The following is a 21,396-nucleotide window of genomic DNA, read 5'->3' as shown; positions in this document are numbered from 1 at the left end:
ATATATATATATACATATATATATATATACATATATATATATATATATACATATATATATATATATATATATATATATAAATATATAAATATACATACTCTTATATTTTTCATTTTCTAGAAAGAAAAAAACCATGCAACATAGTTACTGAAAATAACTTTGAAAATAATACTATCAAACGATCAAAATCCTCTCAAAATTTAACAATTTTTTATTAAATTTTTTCAGTTTTGTTAGCAAGTATACTAACCTGCCTCTCATTTATGTAACTATTCCTGATATGTTGTTTTATTGTCTGGAAGGACGGTATAATTATGATGATTGCAAAGACCTTCGAGAAATCAACTCAACGGCGATTTCAATGCCCTATTGTTTATCCTATAAAAATCATGGACGTTATACATCAACGTGATATGTTTGAACATTTCAATTGGTCATGATCAAGGCTATTGAAATGGCTTAGGTTGATTTTTCGAAAGTTTTTGCGATCGTACCGCATGAGAGTTTGCAGAGAGCTTAAGACGAGATGGGTCTGTCAAGTTATCTACTTCAGAGTCGTTCCTTTCATGGTTGAAGTTGTCATGATTGTCGTGATAATTATTTAAATCGTCGCTTTACTATGTTTCCTTTTAAAAATTGTGATCATACTTGAACGGAAAGATATACTTTTGAGGTTCCTCCAACTATTAACATAAATGGATAAAAGAAATCATGTCACAACTGGACCTGGCCAGATGTTACTTTGTTTGATGATTTGATGGTTAGTTTGTTTTACCTGACAGTTAAAGGGGGTGTAGCATGGCAAATAATGGTTAACGCCCCTCCCCCCCCCCCCCCCTCCCCCCACCAAAAAAAAAAAAAAATAAAAAAAAATGAAGGCCCAAACAGTTTACCTGGAGCATCGCAGAGTCAAACTACTGACTAGAGAGCATGATTCGTGTAGACCAATATCACGTGATGCTAGCAAAGTTTTGTCGTCGATCTCGAGCTTTGTCACATGACTGATCACGTGAGGTACCTGGTTAGAAAAGAGAAAGTGAGAAATCAATAGGGTTGGCCTTTTGAAACATTTTGAAGTAATCGTGGAAGTAGATGGGATTGTGTATATCTGAAGAAGAATTAACAGTACTATTCATAATACACCAGTTTACGGTTGTATCAGTGCGCATGCGCAGACAGTTGACCTCGGGTCATTGGCCCTGAAACAGGGCCAATAACCTTTGACCAGTGGTATTTATGCGCAAATTAAGATTGCGCCCATGCAAATGATGATGTGCGCGCAAAACGCAGCGCGTAGGCAGTGATGTCATCATAATTTGCATGGGCGGAATCTTAATTTACGCATAAATACATGACCTCTAGGTCATTGGCTTTGTTTAAAATGGCGCACACAACCGTAAACTGGTGTATTAAGACGGTACGAAAAACTTCAACTATACCTAGAAGGGTAATAGTAAAGGAATTGTATAAACGCCATCCAAAATAATCATGATTCCTATGACCATTCCTTTAACCTCTGAAAGGTCATATTATGTTTATCATCTTCTATTTTGTACTAATAAATCATTCATATCAAAAATTCAATTATGGTCGCACATTAATCCTTCAGAAAAAACGATAAATACATGTATCATAAAAAAATTATGCTTGTAAAATATGTCTTCTTCTTTTTGCAGTTAGTTTTCACTATATACCTCTATGGAGATAGAACAACATATTCATCAAAAAGTTCCTCACAATGCAAAAATATACGGTAAACTTGAAAATTACTGCAGCTCCGAATCATCCAAACACATAAACAAATTACCACGGTAATTGGTTCTCCCTCTTCATCACGTGACATGACCATGAGTCTATCGAGCGTGAGTGATCTCAGAGAGGGCGCTGCAAGGAGCGCATGGAATGTAACTTTGTTGAAGGCCTGTCGACTCAACGTCATCCTCTGGATCTGTATAAGATCAATGAAATGAATGAGCGACGTAATATAAAGAACCGTATTTGAAATAATAATATGCCAGTAACAAAGCAAGTTTGTTGGGCAGTTTAAATTTGACGTTTGAGAAGATTTCTTATTACTTATTTATCATTTTCATTACTTGTATTTATATTTCACTACGGTTGCCCATTCAACTAAGGTTGAAAATCTGAATGCAATAAACCAGAGGTTATTGATATAGATATGTTTTTCTTTCCTTTAAATGTTTGCAACTTAGAAAACAAATCAAGGTTGGAGATCTCCCCCCCCCCCCCCCCCCCCCCCCCCCCCCCACCCTCCGGACGTCATCTGATACAAAATAACATGATAGCATGCAAGTAATTGATGCTGACTATAAACTATAAACAGAAGCGACTTGTTGTACCTTGCATTTGCTTTCAGGATCTGCAAAGGGTCCATAGAAGGAAGGATACACGTACACACTGTCCAGTTCCAGTTCAAGCAATTCAGGCATGTTACAGAGTCCAACAGCATACCTCAAGGAATCATCTTTGCTTAGTTTGCTGTGCCGGTGCGTAACCTTTTGAATCTTAAGAAAGAAGAAGAAGAAAAAACAAAGGTATTGGTCCAATCAATATTTCATCCAATACAGTCACAAACAGATGAGACGGACAACTGAACGAATAGAGAATGAGATGACACGGTGACGGAATCACCAAGAACCGGTCGGTTAATTAAGAGTCGGTCTGAAATCAGTTTCGCGTTGTGAATCTGATTGACTGATTGATTTTATTCGCCAAGCCTCCAACATACAACAATACAAATGCATAACATGCAAATTTAAGACAGCTTGAGCAGGATAACCCACGAAAGCTTTCACACCACTTCCAACCCATCTGATTAGGCTACCATGACAACCAAGTGAGTGAAAGATGTCTTTTTTTTTCTCACACAACTGTCGAAGACCTGTGAGGGCGTTGCATTGATATAGCCTATGCACGTTGAAAATCTCACAACTTGTAAAAGAGCCAAAATGTTGGTGGAAATCACAATTTAACACTTTTCTTAAAAGTATGGTGGCAAAATATTCATTATTAGCAAAATTACAGTAATTTTTTGTCCACATTTTAATTTTGCAACCGGCAGTGTTTCATTCACTCCATTTGTTGTGTACCGTACTGGGGGCTTCAATTTTTACTCACAGAGAGAAAACAACAGAGTCGTTTATCTTAAAATTTTGAACATACTTTCATCAACTCACCTTGCTGGTTATACATTCTGAGATGAGTTTTTGAGGGTCTTGAATTTAACTGATAGGGGCTTTAACCTACACATTTTTGTAAATGTGGTACGATCGTGGTACTATATAGCCTTTATACTAGAGATACACTCGACATCACCGCTATTGATCTGAAGTAACACTGAAATCTCTAATCTTAACCTACTTCATCAAATGTCTTTACGTACCTGTGAAGATTTTGAAGTGTCGGCCATGACTACGTAGAAGTCTTCATGAAAGTTTGCCTCGCTTAGACTAAGTTCATGTACATTCTTTGCCGCAAAGGTCGTTTCAGCTGCTTGATGCGACAGAGTCTTAGTCAAGTTGGTTTTCTTGTAGCTCAACTTCTCCTTTGAAGATATATGAAAGAATGGTGTCCATTATTATTCTTATGACTGATGGTAATTTCATGTTAATTACGATTTTTACAAACAAAATATGGAATGTCTATATTACGTAAAGTCTATTTACAGAAAGGTTATATAATTTACAATATAATTATGAGTCAATGCTCATGCTAAACATCTGGATATTTTCTCTAACGGCTCACCATAACATACAAGTTCTTCTTTCGAAAGTCTGCCAAAGACAACCTGTTTTATAATATTATGTATACTTATTTCTGAAGTGTATACATGGTTCTTGGTTTATATGTCAACCATGTCGGTTTTATATCGGGGAATGAAAGCATTATTTTTGTCAGGAACTCTGATTCAGGCTACGGTATTATTGACTTTAAACTTTGAACTTTGAACTTGAACCGCTTTACCTACCACATCATCGAAGGTGTCCATAGCGTAGAGATACGATGTGACAGTGTGGACCTGCATATAGTCAGTGAGTGCTACGGCTGGGTCCCTTACCAGGAGTTTCTTGGTGAACTGTCGGCTCACGGTCTTGTCCTGGCACTCAAAGGCAATGTCAACGATGAAATCTTCATGGACACTGCCCCTCCTCAGTAGCTTCAGCGTATCTTGTCCGATCTCCGGGCCCTGTGCTGCGATGAAGTAGAAGACGTATTTAAACTCCATGTAATCCTTCAGCATGTTCTTCTTCAGCATCCTCTTGAATTGATCAGGATCTGTCTTGTGGCACGAGGAGAGATGAATGCTTGCCATGAACTCTTGCAGGAGTTTGTGGGGGAAGAACACTTCTTCGACGAATCGTTTGCCAGTCTTTCTCCTCATTGTTCGCGGTGCTAATCTCTTGCTCTTGGTACTTAGTATTCCTACTTCGTATGCCAACCCCAGATCGTCACTCTTGAAGCTCCCTTTATCAAAGATCATCTGCTTGTCTTCAAGTCCCGCGAACGCTATTTGTCCGAGCGCTTCGAAACAAGCGTCGACTTCCGTGAAATCAAGCTCCTCTTTATCACCGATAGTCTTTGACAAGTGGTGTTCTTTCAACTGATACATCATTTCATCAAAGATCTGAAAGAAGGTCTGGAACTTCTTAATCACATCTCGTCGGCTTTCGTCATTCCACAAGTGACAAAGCAGCGTACAGTATATCGGATAGGGAGCTATGGTCTCAGAAACAACACTTCCCTTCTCTTGCATGAAGAGAAGCAGACTTTCACCCGCTTTCGGGTCAAGTAGAAAGAACTTCTGAACGTACTGCTTGACCTGAATCTCGTTGAACCCTTCGACATGGATACGGGTGTAGATCTTGCTCAGTCTGTCATTGGTGCTTATCTCCTCGACCTTGAATGGGCGGGCTGTGACGATAACCTGGCAAGACTTGAGCTTGGTTGATTCTAGGATCTCGCGGATGATCTTGGCCTTGCCATTGAACTCGTCCAGTCCGTCCAGTAGGATGAGTACCCTCTCTGGATTGGTTCTGGCGTACTCATCGATCTGCCTTTCCTTCACATCGAAGCTATCAGACAGGCGTTCCTTAACGATTTCCCCTAGGGACTTATGATCCGTCATTTCGCAGAGGAGAATGAACAACAGTAACTTGATGTTCTTGAAGCCTTGTCCAGTTGCCCAGTCGTGAGCAATCTTTGCACAGAGTGTGGTCTTTCCCACTCCTGCTTCTCCCACGAACATCACCCGCTTGGAGGGAAGATTCACGATGTCCTCATACGCAAGTGGCTTCTTCGTTTTTGTCGTCGGTTGATTTTCTTTAATTTCCATCTTTAGATTGATGTAGATCTTGTCGAGTTCTACGTAGTTGTCTGGATCGAGCGGTGAGGTCTTGATCTTACAAGCGTCATCACGGTAGTACTCAATAAGGTACTGTCGACATTTTTCCACCTCTTGTGACGTCATCGGGGATGGTCCCACGGGATCTAATAGGAGATAAAATATGAAATACCCATAAATGGAAAAGAGAAAAAAAAGTCATGTCTTATGTCGTTAACAAATACTGTTGTATTAAAAATAATATTTACATATAAGAATATATCCAAATTTTAAAAGATATTTATATTATAAAAGACGGACATACATGTACCAAAATAAAGGAGCCTTTATAGCTTTCAATAAAACTACGAGATATCATGGTATTATCGACCGGTTTTGTTCGTCTCTCCTTTAACACGGCCATCAGAAATGTAATTGCATCCCCAAATGGCATCGTACATTTTAAAGTGCTTACAGTTAAGTTCATTGCTGGATCCCATTATTTGCAATGTGGAGATGGCATTCCTATGGGATTAATAGATAGATTAAAAAATTCTTCAGCCATCAATCCACTGTTTTGTACTGTGGCTATAAACACCGGCATCTTAATTCAATTAAAATTCAAAGTTTATTCAACGAATTGGATTCGACTGTTCTCTCCGACTCGTTTAAAAATTCAGACTCTTGAAGCGAAGCACTCCGGATAGCAATAAGCCTCTTGTCGATGGCCCTGCATGCTGTTGGAGGCGACTCCAACAGCGTCAGGGCCATCGTCAAGAGGCTAGATAGCAATAGGACGTTGGGCCACCTTTTGACAAACGTGTGCTGATACGTTGGCTCAACGTCGTAAACATGAAGTTAGGCCAAACGCCTTTTTGCCCAGTCCATTAGAACAAAATTGATCCGCAGAAATGAATTGATGTTGGAACAAGGTTAGTGCATTTTAAAGTCTCCAACGCTTGCTTGCTGCGTGCGACCGTGCCGTTGTTTGATAACGATGTCCCAATATCGTGGGGATCTGGATCTGCTAAAGTGTTAAAACTGAAAGCCCATTTATTTAATATAGGTTGGATATCCAAAAGTCTGTCATCTTAAAAATAAAACGGTCTTTAATAAAAGCGGAAGAAATCTCCTCTTTAAGATTCCGCAGAAGTTGTCAATCATCATGATCATACCCTGAATCAAATGCTTTTCAGCAATCGCAGTCAACTCTGCTTCAACAAGCGCTTTTCTCAATTTGATGCGTTGATCTGCTACCTTCGTCTTCTGCCTCCAGCTGTCAATCATGTTCTGGGTTCCTCTTGACGTCACATCTCCACCCATCCTGTTTGTCTTTGAATGATGAGTAATTGTGGTAAACAAAACAAAATTAAAATATGATATGTGACCCTTTTTTAACATATTTTCATATTTCTTTTGAAGAATCTCTCATTAGAAAGTCCCCTGACATGCTGTTTTTAAAATACCAGCCTATTCGAAAATGACACTTTATATAGCTTGATAATTTGGACCAAATGTCCATGTCATATGGGTGTTCAGTCCCACATATTCATTACCGTGTGCAGTGTATTTCCTGTTTGTAACTTTCAAGAACACTGGGTCAATGTCTTATTAATTTAAATGGTTTCAAAGCGTCAACGTATAGCCTGCAAGGCCCTACACTATCCAACATAACCAACCTTTCACTTTAACCTCCAGGTTCTTCCCCAATATAATCACATGACAAAAAAACAAAATCACCGTCGGAATTAGGGGACAGGACCCGTATGTGCCCCTCCCCCCCCCAAAAAAAAAGGGCCCCCGAAAGGAGTGGGAACATCTGGTTGTTTGTTGATGTTGTTCTAGTTATTGTCAAGAAATGTAACCCCAAAACATGATGACTTTCTTTTCTTGTCTGGGGCTGTCGTATTATCAGCAATCTGTTTACAATGACAATCCTTCTTCCGCAAATAATTTTATAATGTTTTATAATGCTTGAAGATATTTAGTATTTATGACAATTTATCATTTTCTTTTTGAAAATAACGATTTTTATAGATATAGGCCTATATTCGATTACTTATGATTCATTGTCAGAAAAATACTTATTGTACTTAATATTATTATTGTTATCGAAAAACTGTTTTCTTACATGAATGCAGAAGAAAATCAACTCAAATCAATTCAAAATTTCATCTCATCTCATCTCATCGTTCTCATCATTATACCTTTAAGAATTGGTCCACTTTGGCCCACTTGAAGCCCAGTTCGATGCCGAGTCGACGAATGTTCATCTCGTCTGAGATAGACTCTGCGATATTAAGAATTTCCATATCGCTGAGACCAGGGCAAAGATCTTCAGGTTCACTGTATTCATAGTATTGAAAGCAATTGATCTTGCGTTAAAAATTGATTTTTTTTTTTTGAAGAAATATATACTTCCTAAGATTTTAAAAGTCATGCTAATGCAACTATACATAATAGTAAATAGTGAAAAATATTCCTCAGGATCTCATTATGACATATTACCTAGTCTATATGGAATTATTAATCCGGCATCAGCTCCAACTTTACATATATTTTTATCGTTCATTTCATTAGAATTAATAAGTCGTTATACCCCTTCTTTTTTTCTCCGTTCCATTGAGAATGAAGGCAATAAAATGTGGCCGTCTTACATCATAATACTGTATATGCCAAGTATACAAATCATTGTCTTTATGATTATCGTTATTATGATCATCATCATCATCATTACCATCATCCCTATAATAATAATTTATGATTCATAAATTATAGCAAATACTCACTGCAGATCGTCATCAGGATAACGGGCCGCCATTTTGTTTCCTCAAAGCAACGCCGATGAACCAGCTGAGTAAACTTAGTCTATCATAATCACGATATTCTCAATAAATATAAGTTTACACGGGCCCTTTTGTCTATGATGGACACCAACGTCGCCTCCAAAGTGTGATTGTATGAAAATAATAAACTAAAATATGAAAATTGGCTTCAAAATTGAAAGTAAACAACATGAAGAGAATGGTTGATACTCGATGGTATTGCAGTTAGAGTGGAACAAGCCATAAACATGGGAAATGGCGTGCATGGAATAAGCGTGCAATGTATAGTACTCATAAAGCATTCGATCTATAATGTATGGACTATGATATATCAATAATTGATATAATAAAAATGGGTTCAAGAATGTAGCTAATGAGAAGCGTCGTAATTGATCACGTGTGCGTGCGTAAATTTTTTACCATATGCACGGGGAGTGCATTTTGGTGATAATAGCCGTCAATTTGTCGACTTTATACTCATATTGTAGACCTATCTTATAAAACAAATAATACATGTTTCTAGCTCGTGCGTTAGTAATATGCACTGTACTTAGTTAAGTCACAATGAGACGGACATTGAACTCGACGAGTCTCGTTCATTATCCTACTGTGACTCAACCTGCGTGCAGTGCATTTTAACTATAATGCAGTCGCAAACATGTATTATTTGTATAACACTGAACTTTAAACATGAAAAGCAAACATAATGTCTGGCCGTGCTTATTTCTCGGTATACTACACTGATAAAGGGAAATAAAGGCCGCTGATAGCAGGTCAGATGCCTAGATCGGTAAGTATCATTGATTTATTATGCTCTTGTTCTAACTACCGCCAATCCAACGTCCATCCTTGCCGTTTTCGATCACACAAGAACTAGTATTTTATGAACCAGAAGGAGAGTAGTTTGTTTTCGCTGTTGGGTGGTGCGTTTTAAGGTAGGCCTCATTGCATAAACATAACTAGGTGATCTATGTTGTTATATCACTAAATAAGACTTGACGAAGAAAAGATATAGGACCTACATTGTCTTTTATGTAAACATTGCATTATTGGTCCCTGGACTTCTTCATTGTACATGTATATATTCATAAACCGAAATCGAATTGAATTGAATTGAATTGAATTCAGATATAGAAGAAAAAAATATATGAAATAACTCAATATGAATATCCAACATTTGAAACTAAAATTAAGAAATCAAGTGAACCATCGCAAAATCTTATAAAATGTTTTCTGTATAGACTTAGGGCCCATCTCATTCTCAGCTGCCAAATTATGTTTTGAATCGATGAATCATATTCCCGAAGCATAGACAAAGTATTTAGAGATGCGAGAAAGCGCATTGTATATAAAACCCTGTAGGCAGCTTTGTTTTTCGAGGAGTAATAGCAGCAGCTGAAAGGCGTCTCCATCGCATTTGTATGTCTGTCTATCTGTATGTGTGCACGTCGGTCTGTCTGTCTACCCCCTCAATCTCTCTCAGTACAGACAGAGAGGGAGAGAGAAGAGAGAGGATGTAAATAAGGGTGTGTAGGGAGGATGAGGCTTGTGCTAGTGTTGGTGTGTGTGTGCGTGCGTGATTATGAAAGGTGTGTGCGTGTGCGTATGTGTGTGCATGTGACAGTTTAGTATACAATATACATACATATACATGTACATACATGTATTTATATATATATATAAATATATATATAAATATATATATATATATATATATATATATATATATATATATATATATATATATATATATATTGGTATTATAAACTACTACTACTACTATACTACCGCTATCAGTGGCGAAGCTAGATCCTTACTTAAAACATTTTGTTCAGGGAGGATGATCTATTCATTCATCCCCTGGACAACAGGTATTACGTAAGTATCTTGGCCACTGACTACTACTACTACTATACCACTACTCCTATTATTACTTCTACTACTACTGCTGCTACTACTACTACTACTACTACTACTACTACTACTACTACTACTACTTCTACTACTACTACTACTACTACTACTACTACTATTACTACTACTTCTACTATATTTACTACTTCTACTACTACTACTACTACAACTACTACTACTACTACTACTACTACTACTACTACTACTACTACTTCTTCTTCAATATACAACTACAACTACTACTACTACTACTACTACTACTACTACTACTACTACTTCTGCTACTTCTGCTACTACTACTTCTACTTCTACTACTACTACTTCTTCGATGATAAAAATGCTACTCTACCCCGGATGTCTGTGGCGTATCCAGAAACCACTTAAGTTTTAAACGTCTTTTTGTCACTTCGTTTTATGGGGGTGGGGGGGGGGGTGTACCCTCCACCTGCCCTCTTCTCGATACATGACTATTTCTTGCACATGAAATGCTTTATCATGCTGCTTTTATTTCTCAAAATTGAAACATTATTGATTTAGTTTTATTTTCAATGCAGGTCCGGCCGAGGGGTGGGGGGGGGGTGGTATCTGATCGGCATGTACCTGCATATCCATCTCACTGATTTGTACGTGTATTCCTGTATGTGTTAAAGCCACATCGTCCTACTTGTAGCTAATTGCTCCCTCTATATAGAAAACCATGCCTAATCGGTGACCATTGGTTCCCCATGATCCTCTGTTTCTCATGTTAATTGAGAGCTGAGTTGATGTCCAGTGACCTTGCAGGGCGGACTAATCCCTCCTATAAACAAGTGCTGAAATCTGCCACAGCTTAATTTTTTTTTTAATTGTTAACAGGCTCATTTTTATAGGTTTTAAATTCAGATACCGTGGACGATTCCTTTTTATGACGTATGATTGTTTTGTAAACAACCGCTTCCATTGAAACGTGTTTCAATAATAGGACATTCTAAAATGTTTAAAAAATCTGTTCTTTTTTTTTTTTCTTCAGATGACTAGACAAGGGGAGGTCCGCGACTGAAATCCTTCTGCGTGTCACGTCTTCATATACTGTGTTTATTCATCCGACAGTGACCATTCGTACATGTCCACCTGCCCCCCCCCCCCCTCATTAAGAAATATATATTTCGTTTCGTTTCAACATCTTCTTCTTCTTATCAAGTCCCGTCCAGTGGTCCACACAGGCTTCGGCTCGGTAATTCACGGCTTTCAGGTCATCTTGGGTGCATACTGTTTGTTCGTTTCAACATCTATATGATATAATTGAGGCATTACACGTCGGTTGTTTGCATTCGATATTCCTTAACAGCAGCTCTTGGGGGAACGAAGAGAGTTCGGGACAGCATCGGGACAGTTTGGGACAGCATCGCGACAGTTTGGGACAGTTCAGGACAGATTGGGACAGCTTCGGGACAGTTTGGGACATATCGGGACAGCATCGGGACAGTTTGGGACAGATCGGGACAGCATTGGGACAGTTCGGGACAGCATCGGGACAGTTCGGGACAGTTCGGGACAGATCGGGACAGCATCGGTCTCATAAAGCTCAAGACACCGTCTTGAGACTGAGTCGAGATGGCTTGTACCAACTGTGGCAGGTAGGCTCAAGTATCTATTGATGCTCCGACATTTAATTGCCCCGGTGACTTTATTGCATCGGGCAAGATGTTAGATACCAGATTTAAGATTTATTAACAAATATCTTCGATTCTTCGGAGCCAGATGGCTGAATTAATTGTGCTAGCTTTACAAATGAATAAAAAGACATAGGTTACAGTATACAAAGGTCAAGTTACAAGTCTTTAAATGTAGAGTTTTCATTATTATTTTATATAGTCCTCTTCATCGTTCTTTAAAACAAAAGAGAATGACTTGTCCTCAATCTTCTATTGACGATAACACTTAATTGAGATCTGAAATTTGAAGGAAAAACAAATCGAAGATGACTTTGCAAACACTACTGCATCTTTTAATTTTTGCAAATAGAAGTCAGTGCAGTTTCTCTTTGGGTAAAATTATTTCTTTGGACAACCAGATTATGAGATTGTATGCTCTTTTTCCTAAGAAGAAACTACCCACTGTAACAAAGTCAAATATCTTCTTAAGAACAAATAAAGAATACCATTATTCAACCGCCTGGTCAAAACGGTCAATATTATAGTCATAAATAATACTCCTTCTGCAACACTCCTCTGACTTCAATTTACATGTAAAGGATTGAGGAACTCATCCGTTTAAAGTCCTTAACGCCATCTAAAATGTGTCATATTATTAAAGGATTTTGGTTGATAATATTGTATACGTTAGCTGCATATTATTTCAAACATCTTTATTTTACTTTCTCCTTCTCTTCGCGTGTATTCTTTCATAGATCCATCTGTCAGAGTCAAGTAAGTTTAACGATATTTTTTGGGGGTGAAAATGGGATTTTATTTAAAAAATCATGTGACCAACAATTAACTTTAAACGTTAAAGACGCCTAGTAGTGGCCTATCATGGGGAATTTGACACCATTCGGGTGTTTACACAATAATAAGTGTTGTCAATCACCGGGATTAAATCAAAAATTAAAATCGTGCAGAAGCATCGTAGCATCTAAAATCAATGTCTTTTTGTTCATGTGGAGGAAATGATGTCTCCATTCTTAATGTAACATAATGAGTAAATTTTAACGGAAAATGTTCGTATTTCATTGTAAACTTGACTGCCTGATTTGAACCAAACGACCATAGGTCCTACTAATAAATAATGAAGCCTCTTCTTCCTTTGCTTCTGTCTTGAACTACTACTTCTTCCTTTTCTCCTCCTCTTCTTCTCCTCCTTCTTCTTTATTCTGCTTCTCTACCTTCTTCTTTTCTTTCTTCTTCTCCTTTCTTTTATCTTCCTCTGTTTTTCTTCTTTTAATCTTTCTGATTCCTCTTCTTTGTCTTTTAATTATTATTCTTTCTTCTCTTTTCTTCTTTCATTCTCCTTTTTTCTTCTTTTTCGTCTTCATCTTCTTTATTTTTCTTCCTCGTGTTTTTAATATTTCTTCTTCTCCTTCTTCTTCTTCTCCTTCTTCTTCTTCTTCTTCTTCTTCTTCTTCTTCTTCTTCTCCTTCTTCCTCTTCTTCTTCTTCTTCTACTTCTTCCTCTTCTTCTTCTTCTTCTTCATCATCTTCTTCTTCTTCTTCTTCTGCTACTTCTTCTTCTTCTGCTACTTCTTCTTCTTCTTCTTCTTCTTCTTCTTCTTCTTCTTCTCCTCCTCCTCCTCCTCCTCCTCCTCCTCCTCCTCCTCCTCCTTCTGCTCCTCCTCCTCCTCTTCCTTCTTCTTCGACACAGGATTTAGAAAATTCTTTTGAGCTCGTCGTGGTGAAGCGAACTGCAAAAGGTTATGGGTTCGAAGTACAGCTAAAGGACAACCTCGTCATCAATTCAAACAGCGATAAGAACAACAAACCAGATTCATTTGTTGTTAAATATATCAAAGAAAACACAGGGAACACGAAACTTGGACTCAAGGTAAGGTTACGTCTTTATAAAAATCGTTAGCTTATCGTTTTGATGCACATTCATGTTTTTCTGTTTTGACTAGAACATTGTGTTTTGCTCATCATTAAACGTTCATACCTCAGTGAATATAAAAGTGCTCTCATAATCCTCTTCTCCAACATTACCATTATAATCATCCTCTATTTTACAATATATTCATGATTATCAAAAAAAAAATCTAAAAACTTGACTTTGATATCTTCTTAATTTTGTCCTACTATCTACTTCGCCACGCCTGCCAGACTCTTCGTGCCACTGACATAATATCAAGTCGTTATTTTTTTTCACTTTAAAGATGCCATGAACATATCGCAAAGTCTTTCGAGAAAAAAATCAACCCGATGGCAATTTCAAAAGATGACGCACATGGCAATTGAAATTGCCTGAGGTCGATTTTGGGAAAGTCCTTGTGATTGTGTTCTCTGCATTTGAACTGGTTTCTATATATTTATACGGAGATAACATACACATGGTATTAATCAATTGCAGTTATATAATGATAGCATCATCATACATTATAAATGTTTATTATTCCCATTCCCTTGAAGACAGGAGACGAGATACTCTCTTTTAATGGCACCAGCATTCGACAGTTAACAATGTCACATATTGAGGAGACCCTGAAGAACAACAAGAATGATATGCAGCTTATCATCAGACGACGATCCCCGCCAAAAAATCAACCTGGAATCCAATCAGACGACGGTTACCATGGTTACGATAATCGAGGATTCAATGTAAGTGAGATTGTTCATTAAACGGTTGTTCATAATTTGGGGTTGATGGTTTATTATTTTTTTTAAAGCATTTGTATACTCGTAAGTAAGCAGCCAGGGGACTGACGGCTTTAAGTTCTCTCCAAAGGACTTGGTAATGGGGGTTAATGCCTTACCAAAGGGCACTAGCGCATCGACATGGTTTCGAACCCGGTACCTCCCGGTTACGCGACCACTGCTCTACCACTGAGCCATCGCGTCTCCTAATGAAGGATGGGCGAACGATGGTTCATTTTTGTTTAGGATTAACTGATAATGTTGAATAAAATAGATGAGTAGAAATTAAATAGTTAGTTTGAATAATTGATATGATAGCCTGCATATCATCAGCTTACGGTGTTGTTTTCTCGATACTTGGAAGCAATGTATTTGCCTTAGATATTCCCTATCCCCACAAAATTTGTTATGTTTGCTGTCTGTTGTAAACTTTTGTATTATTTCAAATTCAACTACTTATAATTTAAATGCTAGTTGCTTTTTGATGTGTCACTATTTTAAACATCAAATGAAATCAACACACTTATCAGTCTCTCTGCACCCTGCCCCTCATTCCCTCCCCTCATTCTCTCTCTGTCTCTGTCTCTCTCTTTTTTTTTTTCTCTCTCTCTCTCTTTTTCTATCTGTCTCTCTCTTTCTTTCTTTTTCTCTCTCTCTGTCTGTCTCTCTCTCTCTCTCTATCTCTCTCTCACTATCTCTTTCCCACCCGCTCTCTCCCACCCATTCTCTTTATTGATCGATCAACTTTCTCCTCTTCTCTCAGTTTACTTTCGCTTCTTGATAAGCCCTCAAAAAAAAAACATTATCCCTAATTGGTCTTACAGAAACCTGGTTAACTTTCGATTCCAACCACCCATACTCTATTGATAACTACGATTTTATTCACAAAAATAGGCAAGAAAGACTGGGTGGCGGCGTTGCTTTATATATACTTAAAAAGCTGAATTATACAGTTCTAGATAATGTCTCAACATGCAATAATATTATAGAATCCCTTTTTATTAAAATTGTGATTCCCGGTAATAAGAATAATAGTCGGCGTGATATATCGACCTCCGAGTTCGAATGCACACGAATTGTTATTGTATTTATCTGACGTATTACAAAACGCCAACTTCAACAATAAAGGTTGTTTGTCGATGGGTGTCTTTAATATAGACCTGTTAAAGTAAGTACATAGCAATGTTTCTCAAGAATTTCTCGAAACATTTTTGTCTGCTTCTTTCTTTACGCTTATTTCCAAGCCAACTTGTGTTGCAAATACTTTTGCTACTTTAATAGATAATATTTTTTCTAATGTTACTCCACATTTGATTCTTACATTATTCTTTCGGACATATCTGACCATTACCCCCATTGTGACTCACTACACGGTTTCACAACCATTTAACAACAATAGTCTAATACCCAAGTAGACGTAAAATAACTGTAGAGAATTTAGCTCGCCTTGGCACTAATCTCGAAAATACTGATTGGTATAGTGTTTATTCCGAAAATGAAATTAATTGTTCATATGAAATGTTCTCTAGTATATTAAACAACCAAAAATGCCGAAGCAAAAGGTCAAACATGGTTATAAGAAAACGCCCAAAATCCCTTGGATTTCTAAGTCTATATTGCGATCAATAACCTTTATTATAAATATAAAATAAAATGCACTGAGCAATCGAGGAGAAAATATACATCCTATAAAAACATTTTGACTCGGATTATTCGATTAGAAAAGAGAAATTACTTTGTAAAACGTTCGAAACTTTTTCAAAAATGATATGCAAAACACTTGAAAGGTAATCAAACAAGCAATGGACCAAGTTAATTATAAATCTGAGGTAATAAATTTCAGTGGACATCTCCATTTCCTAAAAAAAAAAATGCATTTAAGTTAAAAAATTCAATTTTTGTCTTCCTCAAATGTATTAATTACTATTAAGATTTGTTTATTACAAATGTAACTATGTTTTGTATACGTTATACATTCTATGCGTTATTATGTATTGTATTTTGTTGGAAATGAAAATGAAATTTCTCTCTTCCCCTTTCTCCCCCCCCCCCCAATCTCTCTCTCTCTCTCCCTCTCTCTCTCTCTCTCTCTCTCTCTCGCTCCTTCTCTATAATCTGATGTCTACTGATGTCCACTGTCACTGATCTGAAATCCATGAATGGTCCAATCCAATCCGTGCACACTGAACTGGATGGCTACATGAAGACTGGCACTGGACAATGGAAAATTACTCTATAATAATTCATGGTAGAGAAAGAATGAACGGGGGAGAGAGAGGGGGGTGGAGAAAGTGAGAGAGAGAGGGCGAGAGAGAAAGTGAGAGAGAGAGAAACAAGAGGAGTAGAAAGAGGGAGGGGCAGGGGGGGGGGGGGTAAACCTAGTTCTTATGTTCGTTGGTTATGCTGATATTAATCTCGAATGTTGATATTATCTTCGAATGGGTATATCATGGTAGCCTACGAGATATAAGTGTAGTGTATTATACAATACACGAGACTACACAGACATGCGATGTGACAGCCTTCTCCAACTTTTTTCCAGCCATTGCTTGTCAATTTCGAATAATATGGGTGAATTTTAAGAGCAGTCCTTTTCAGGAAACATTTTTATTCTGGTGAACAGACATAGAAAAAACGAGAAAGCTCACATTGTTCATCTTCATCAGAACTTAGCATTCTCTTGAAGTATTTTGAAGATAGATTTATAAACCGTTGCCTTATGCCCTGTATGGAACATTATGTATTATGATATGATAATGTATAATTGTTATTTATCAGTTATATACATGTACTGTTTTTAAAATCTGAATGTTTTTTATACTTTAGTAAAGGCAGTGTATTCTACCGATAGTCTGACGCTCCTGCAGGTTTACATTAATTAGGGACTTTTAGATTTGCGTGGACTGATACGTGTGACGTCCATTCAAGGCAGTGCACTACAAGGACGTCGATCGTAACAATCCACGTTGTCGTTGTGCAAATCTATAAGTCCCTAATTACAGCCATGCTTAAAGTTGATACTCTAAGCAAATAAATGTCCCTTAATTTGTTACCTACGGCAAGTATATGTTATTTTTAAGTTTTTCAATTACTTAGTATATCACAAAAAAATTCTGTCTACTCGAAATCCTCAATTGAAATGTCTAAAATATCCGCCTCTCTTTGCATAGAAAATCAGTCACGACGCTGGTCTACTATTTATGACCTCACGTCCGGGAGAGAGTATATTCACGTACCCGGATGTTCCATAGCAAACATGTGCAGAGTGATACGATTTTCTGCATATTTTTGTTTCAAAGGCTGAAAAGTCTAATAAATCATAATTCTATGTACAATTCTTTACCTTCCCCTAGTACTTCATAGTATTAATATCAATTCCCCTTTTAAAAATTATGACATATACATGCCAACGATGTGCTATTAGTCGATATTTTCACCATGTAATTTTTGTTTTGGTGTTGAAATCGGCCCAGGCACGGAGTGAACAGTAGCTGTCTACCCATGCACAGTTCATTACCATACACTGCAGCGATCTCCCGATGGTTTCTTCTTCCTTTTTCCCATGTCTTTCGCCTTCCTTGGCCCTGAACATTCTTCATCTACCAATTCTGACACCGGTAGTCAGGAGCAAGTCTTTGTTAGTTGTTTTTCTTAGCTGGCAACGTCACTTTCATTCTCTTGCAATTGCCGATAATGGCACAGTCACACGGCCACTTACGGTAGCTGCGGATGCTTACGGATAAAAGTCCGTAAGCATCCGCAAGGATCCGTATCATCCGTAAGCATCCGTATCCATCCGTAATTCAATCCGCAGGATCCGCAGACATACGCAGATCCGCAGCGGAATTTTGAAAATCTCAAAATTTTGCTGCGGATGAAATATACGTAAGCATCCGCAGAATATACGTTATCCATACGTAAAATACGTAACTCATACGTAAGAAACGTAAACTCATCCGCAGGATACGTTAGATACGTAACTGATCCGCACACTTTGTCGGGTGTGCGGATGCCTGCGGATACATAGGGGTACGTAAACACTATTACGTAGGAGTTACGTATGTTTAACGTATTTTTGACATATATATTGCGGATCTTACGATAGGACTTGCGGTAATTGCGTATGCTTGCGGATGGGATACGAATATTACGGATGGGATACGGATGTTACGGATTGGATATGTATGTTACGGTTGAGATACGGATAATATGCGGAATTTTTACCTATGTCTTCTTTCATTTCGGCGGATGTCGCCCATGCCAAATGGTCTTCACTTGGGTATGCAACCCTGGATGCTGCCAGCATCCTCATCATTGTCAGTTCTTCAACTGTAGACTTTCACAGGTCACTCAAGATGGAGAGAGAACGCCGCCTTGTGTTGCTGGATTGTTTGATGGCCATCCAACACAATCAGATGCAGATGAAGATCCTGATGGCCAAGATGCAAGCCATCCTTGAAAGGAGAAAAGAGAGGATGTGTTGGGTTCGTCACTGGATCACATTGCGACCACACCAGGGTGCCTATGGTAACCTGATGCACCTGCTACGCAATGAGGATGTTCAGGGCTTCCGCAACTTCACCCGCATCACACCTGCCATGTTTGCCGAAATGGTCACCCGCCTCACTCCTTGCTTACAGAAGTATGATACCTGGTACAGGAAGGCCCTTCCAGTAGGCTTGAAGGTCGCCATCACCATGCGCTACCTTGCCAGTGGGGACTCCTACCACAGCCTGATGTACCTATTCTATGTACCCCACAACACCATCTCACTCTTGGTGTTGGACGTGTGTCAGGCCATCTACGCTGAGTATGGCGAGGAGACCATCAGCAACCCATCTACTCCAGAGGGGTGGAAGGGCATTGCCCAGACCTTCTCCGACCGGTGGAACTTCCACCATTGCCTGGGAGTCTTAGATGGCAAGCACATCCGCATCAAGGCACCCGCGAACTGTGGCTCCCAGTTCTACAACTATAAGGGGTACAACTCGATTGTACTCCTTGCCCTGGTTGATGGCAACTACAAGTTCCGGTGGGTGGAGGTGGGAGCAGGTGGTGCGAGTTCTGATGCCCAGATTTGGAACACGTGCAGTCTGAAAGAGGCAATTGACGATGAGAACATTGGAATACCACCAGATGAGCCACAGCCTCATGACGATCGAGACATCCCTTATTTCGTGATTGCTGACGCTGCATTTGCACTACGCACCACCCTGATGAAGCCTTTTGGTGCCAAGCCACTGCTACTTCTTCTGCCAGACATGATGCACACGAAAGTCCAAAAAGATGGAGAAGAAACTGTTGAATAACTGGAACTAGATCTCAGACTTGATGAAATGCGACTGAAGCAAGCTCCGATCCACGTGGGTTTATATGCGGATGGTGCGGACGCCAGAGGAAGCCGACATGCGCAGACACGAGCGTAACTTATCCGTATCGTCCGTAAGTCATCCGTATCGTCCGTAAGTCATCCGTATCGTCCGTAAGTCATCCGTAAAATCCGTAAGTCATCCGTAAGTCGTCAGTAACATGTGTCAGCGGGTTGGCAGCGGATGGGTTCATCCGCAGGTTTTACCCGTAACATCCGTAATTCATACGTAACATCCGTAATCCGTAATCCGTAATCCGTATCGTCCGCAGAATATAGGTAACTTTTGCTCAAATTTCCGTATTGGGGTTAAAAATTACGCATTTTCATTATCCAAATATACGCAGGCATCCGCAGGTCCGTAACATGGCCGTGTGACTGTAGCATACATATAACTAGCGCACGTACGTTCCATCACAAGCAAGCAGCGCCTAGAGCAGCGGCTTGGTCTTACCTCCCGATTCTGCTCGCTCCACGAACGTTCATGCAAGAGCCGCATCACTCGCCAAAATATTATAGAGGAAGCGCGCTTGCATGATCTCGTTCAAGTTTGATATTTTACAACATAAAATGTTTAACTGGTACTGTATCCTTTTTTGAGGCAGTCACACACATCTATGATAAGTACTATCATAGTTCTAGACCTATTCGTTTTACAAAACTGCTCATGTACATCTGATGACAATAATTTATAATGCATCCGCCTATTCATAAGTGCACGATTTAACTTTAATTCCTAAGCAGTAAACTCGTCTTAAATCTCTACCAAATAGGTGAATATGAGGATATAAAAAGAAATCAGCGACTGGAAAATGTTGCTTCGTTATTCTTCATTCAAATGAAAACAGAAAATCCATCAAATATACTCCTTAACAACAACAAATCTAAGCTCTGACAGGATAGCATTTACGTAGGGATATCACTGCCATTCACTCTCACTGAGCCCATGACTCCCGTTCGTGACGTCACGGATAGAGGCCCGACTCTACGTGCACTTCCGGGTTTCAGACTTAGATATTTTGGTAGAGTTTACTCGAATAAATTCATTATTCTAAACTTGTTTTGTCGGGTGGACACCATTTGGTGTTATTATGGGGGTTAAAAGCTTTCTATTTATGTAATTATCTCAGTATTTGGGATTGTCTTAGAGTATCAGCTTTAACAATATCCTGATGTGTCGACACCCAATGTCCCACAATGCATCAATAACTGCATGAAGCGCGCGTGATGCTGGGTACAGGAAATTAGTCTATGTACGCCCTCACCGAAAGATGGCGCAATTGAAAATACAGTGTAGCACTTAGCAGGGTTAGCGATGACTGTAAAATACCTTGCCTTATCATCTTGCTATAGTGCGACCCAGAAAAAACGAAACTTCTTTCGTCTATGTCTGATCGTCAACGAAACGGAGTTATGTCTTTTGTCAATTCCGTTTGTTGCTACGGCAGGCAGCCAGTGAAAACGAATTAATTTAATCAAATTATGGAAAATAATGCAAGCATCACTCTAAACAAACAGAACTTTGTTATTCCTTGCTCATTTTTCCTGATTGAGGTTTCATATGAAAGGGCAGAAACTGAACTTTCTAGAAATGTGAATTTTTCTTCGAAATTCAGATACCACCCGC

At 38.7% G+C, this 21,396-nt stretch overlaps 1 protein-coding gene across 1 annotated transcript; it reads left to right on the top strand.

The window, feature by feature from the left end:
- Positions 1–11,262: 11,262 nt before the first annotated feature.
- Positions 11,263–16,683, top strand: LOC105436601. The gene is made up of 5 exons (XM_011662283.2): positions 11,263–11,696; positions 12,470–12,488; positions 13,419–13,598; positions 14,177–14,365; positions 16,608–16,683. The coding sequence occupies exons 1-5, from the start codon at positions 11,674–11,676 to the stop codon at positions 16,638–16,640; spliced, it is 444 nt and encodes a 147-aa protein (XP_011660585.2). The 5' UTR covers positions 11,263–11,673; the 3' UTR covers positions 16,641–16,683.
- The last annotated feature ends 4,713 nt before the right edge of the window (positions 16,684–21,396 follow it).

The sequence above is a fragment of the Strongylocentrotus purpuratus genome, unplaced genomic scaffold, assembly GCF_000002235.5.
Source record: "Strongylocentrotus purpuratus isolate Spur 01 unplaced genomic scaffold, Spur_5.0 spur5_scaffold_4, whole genome shotgun sequence".
NCBI classification, from domain to species: domain Eukaryota; kingdom Metazoa; phylum Echinodermata; class Echinoidea; order Camarodonta; family Strongylocentrotidae; genus Strongylocentrotus; species Strongylocentrotus purpuratus.
The sequence above is the reverse complement of the archived record's forward strand: the minus strand, read 5'-3'. Positions and strand labels throughout refer to the sequence as shown.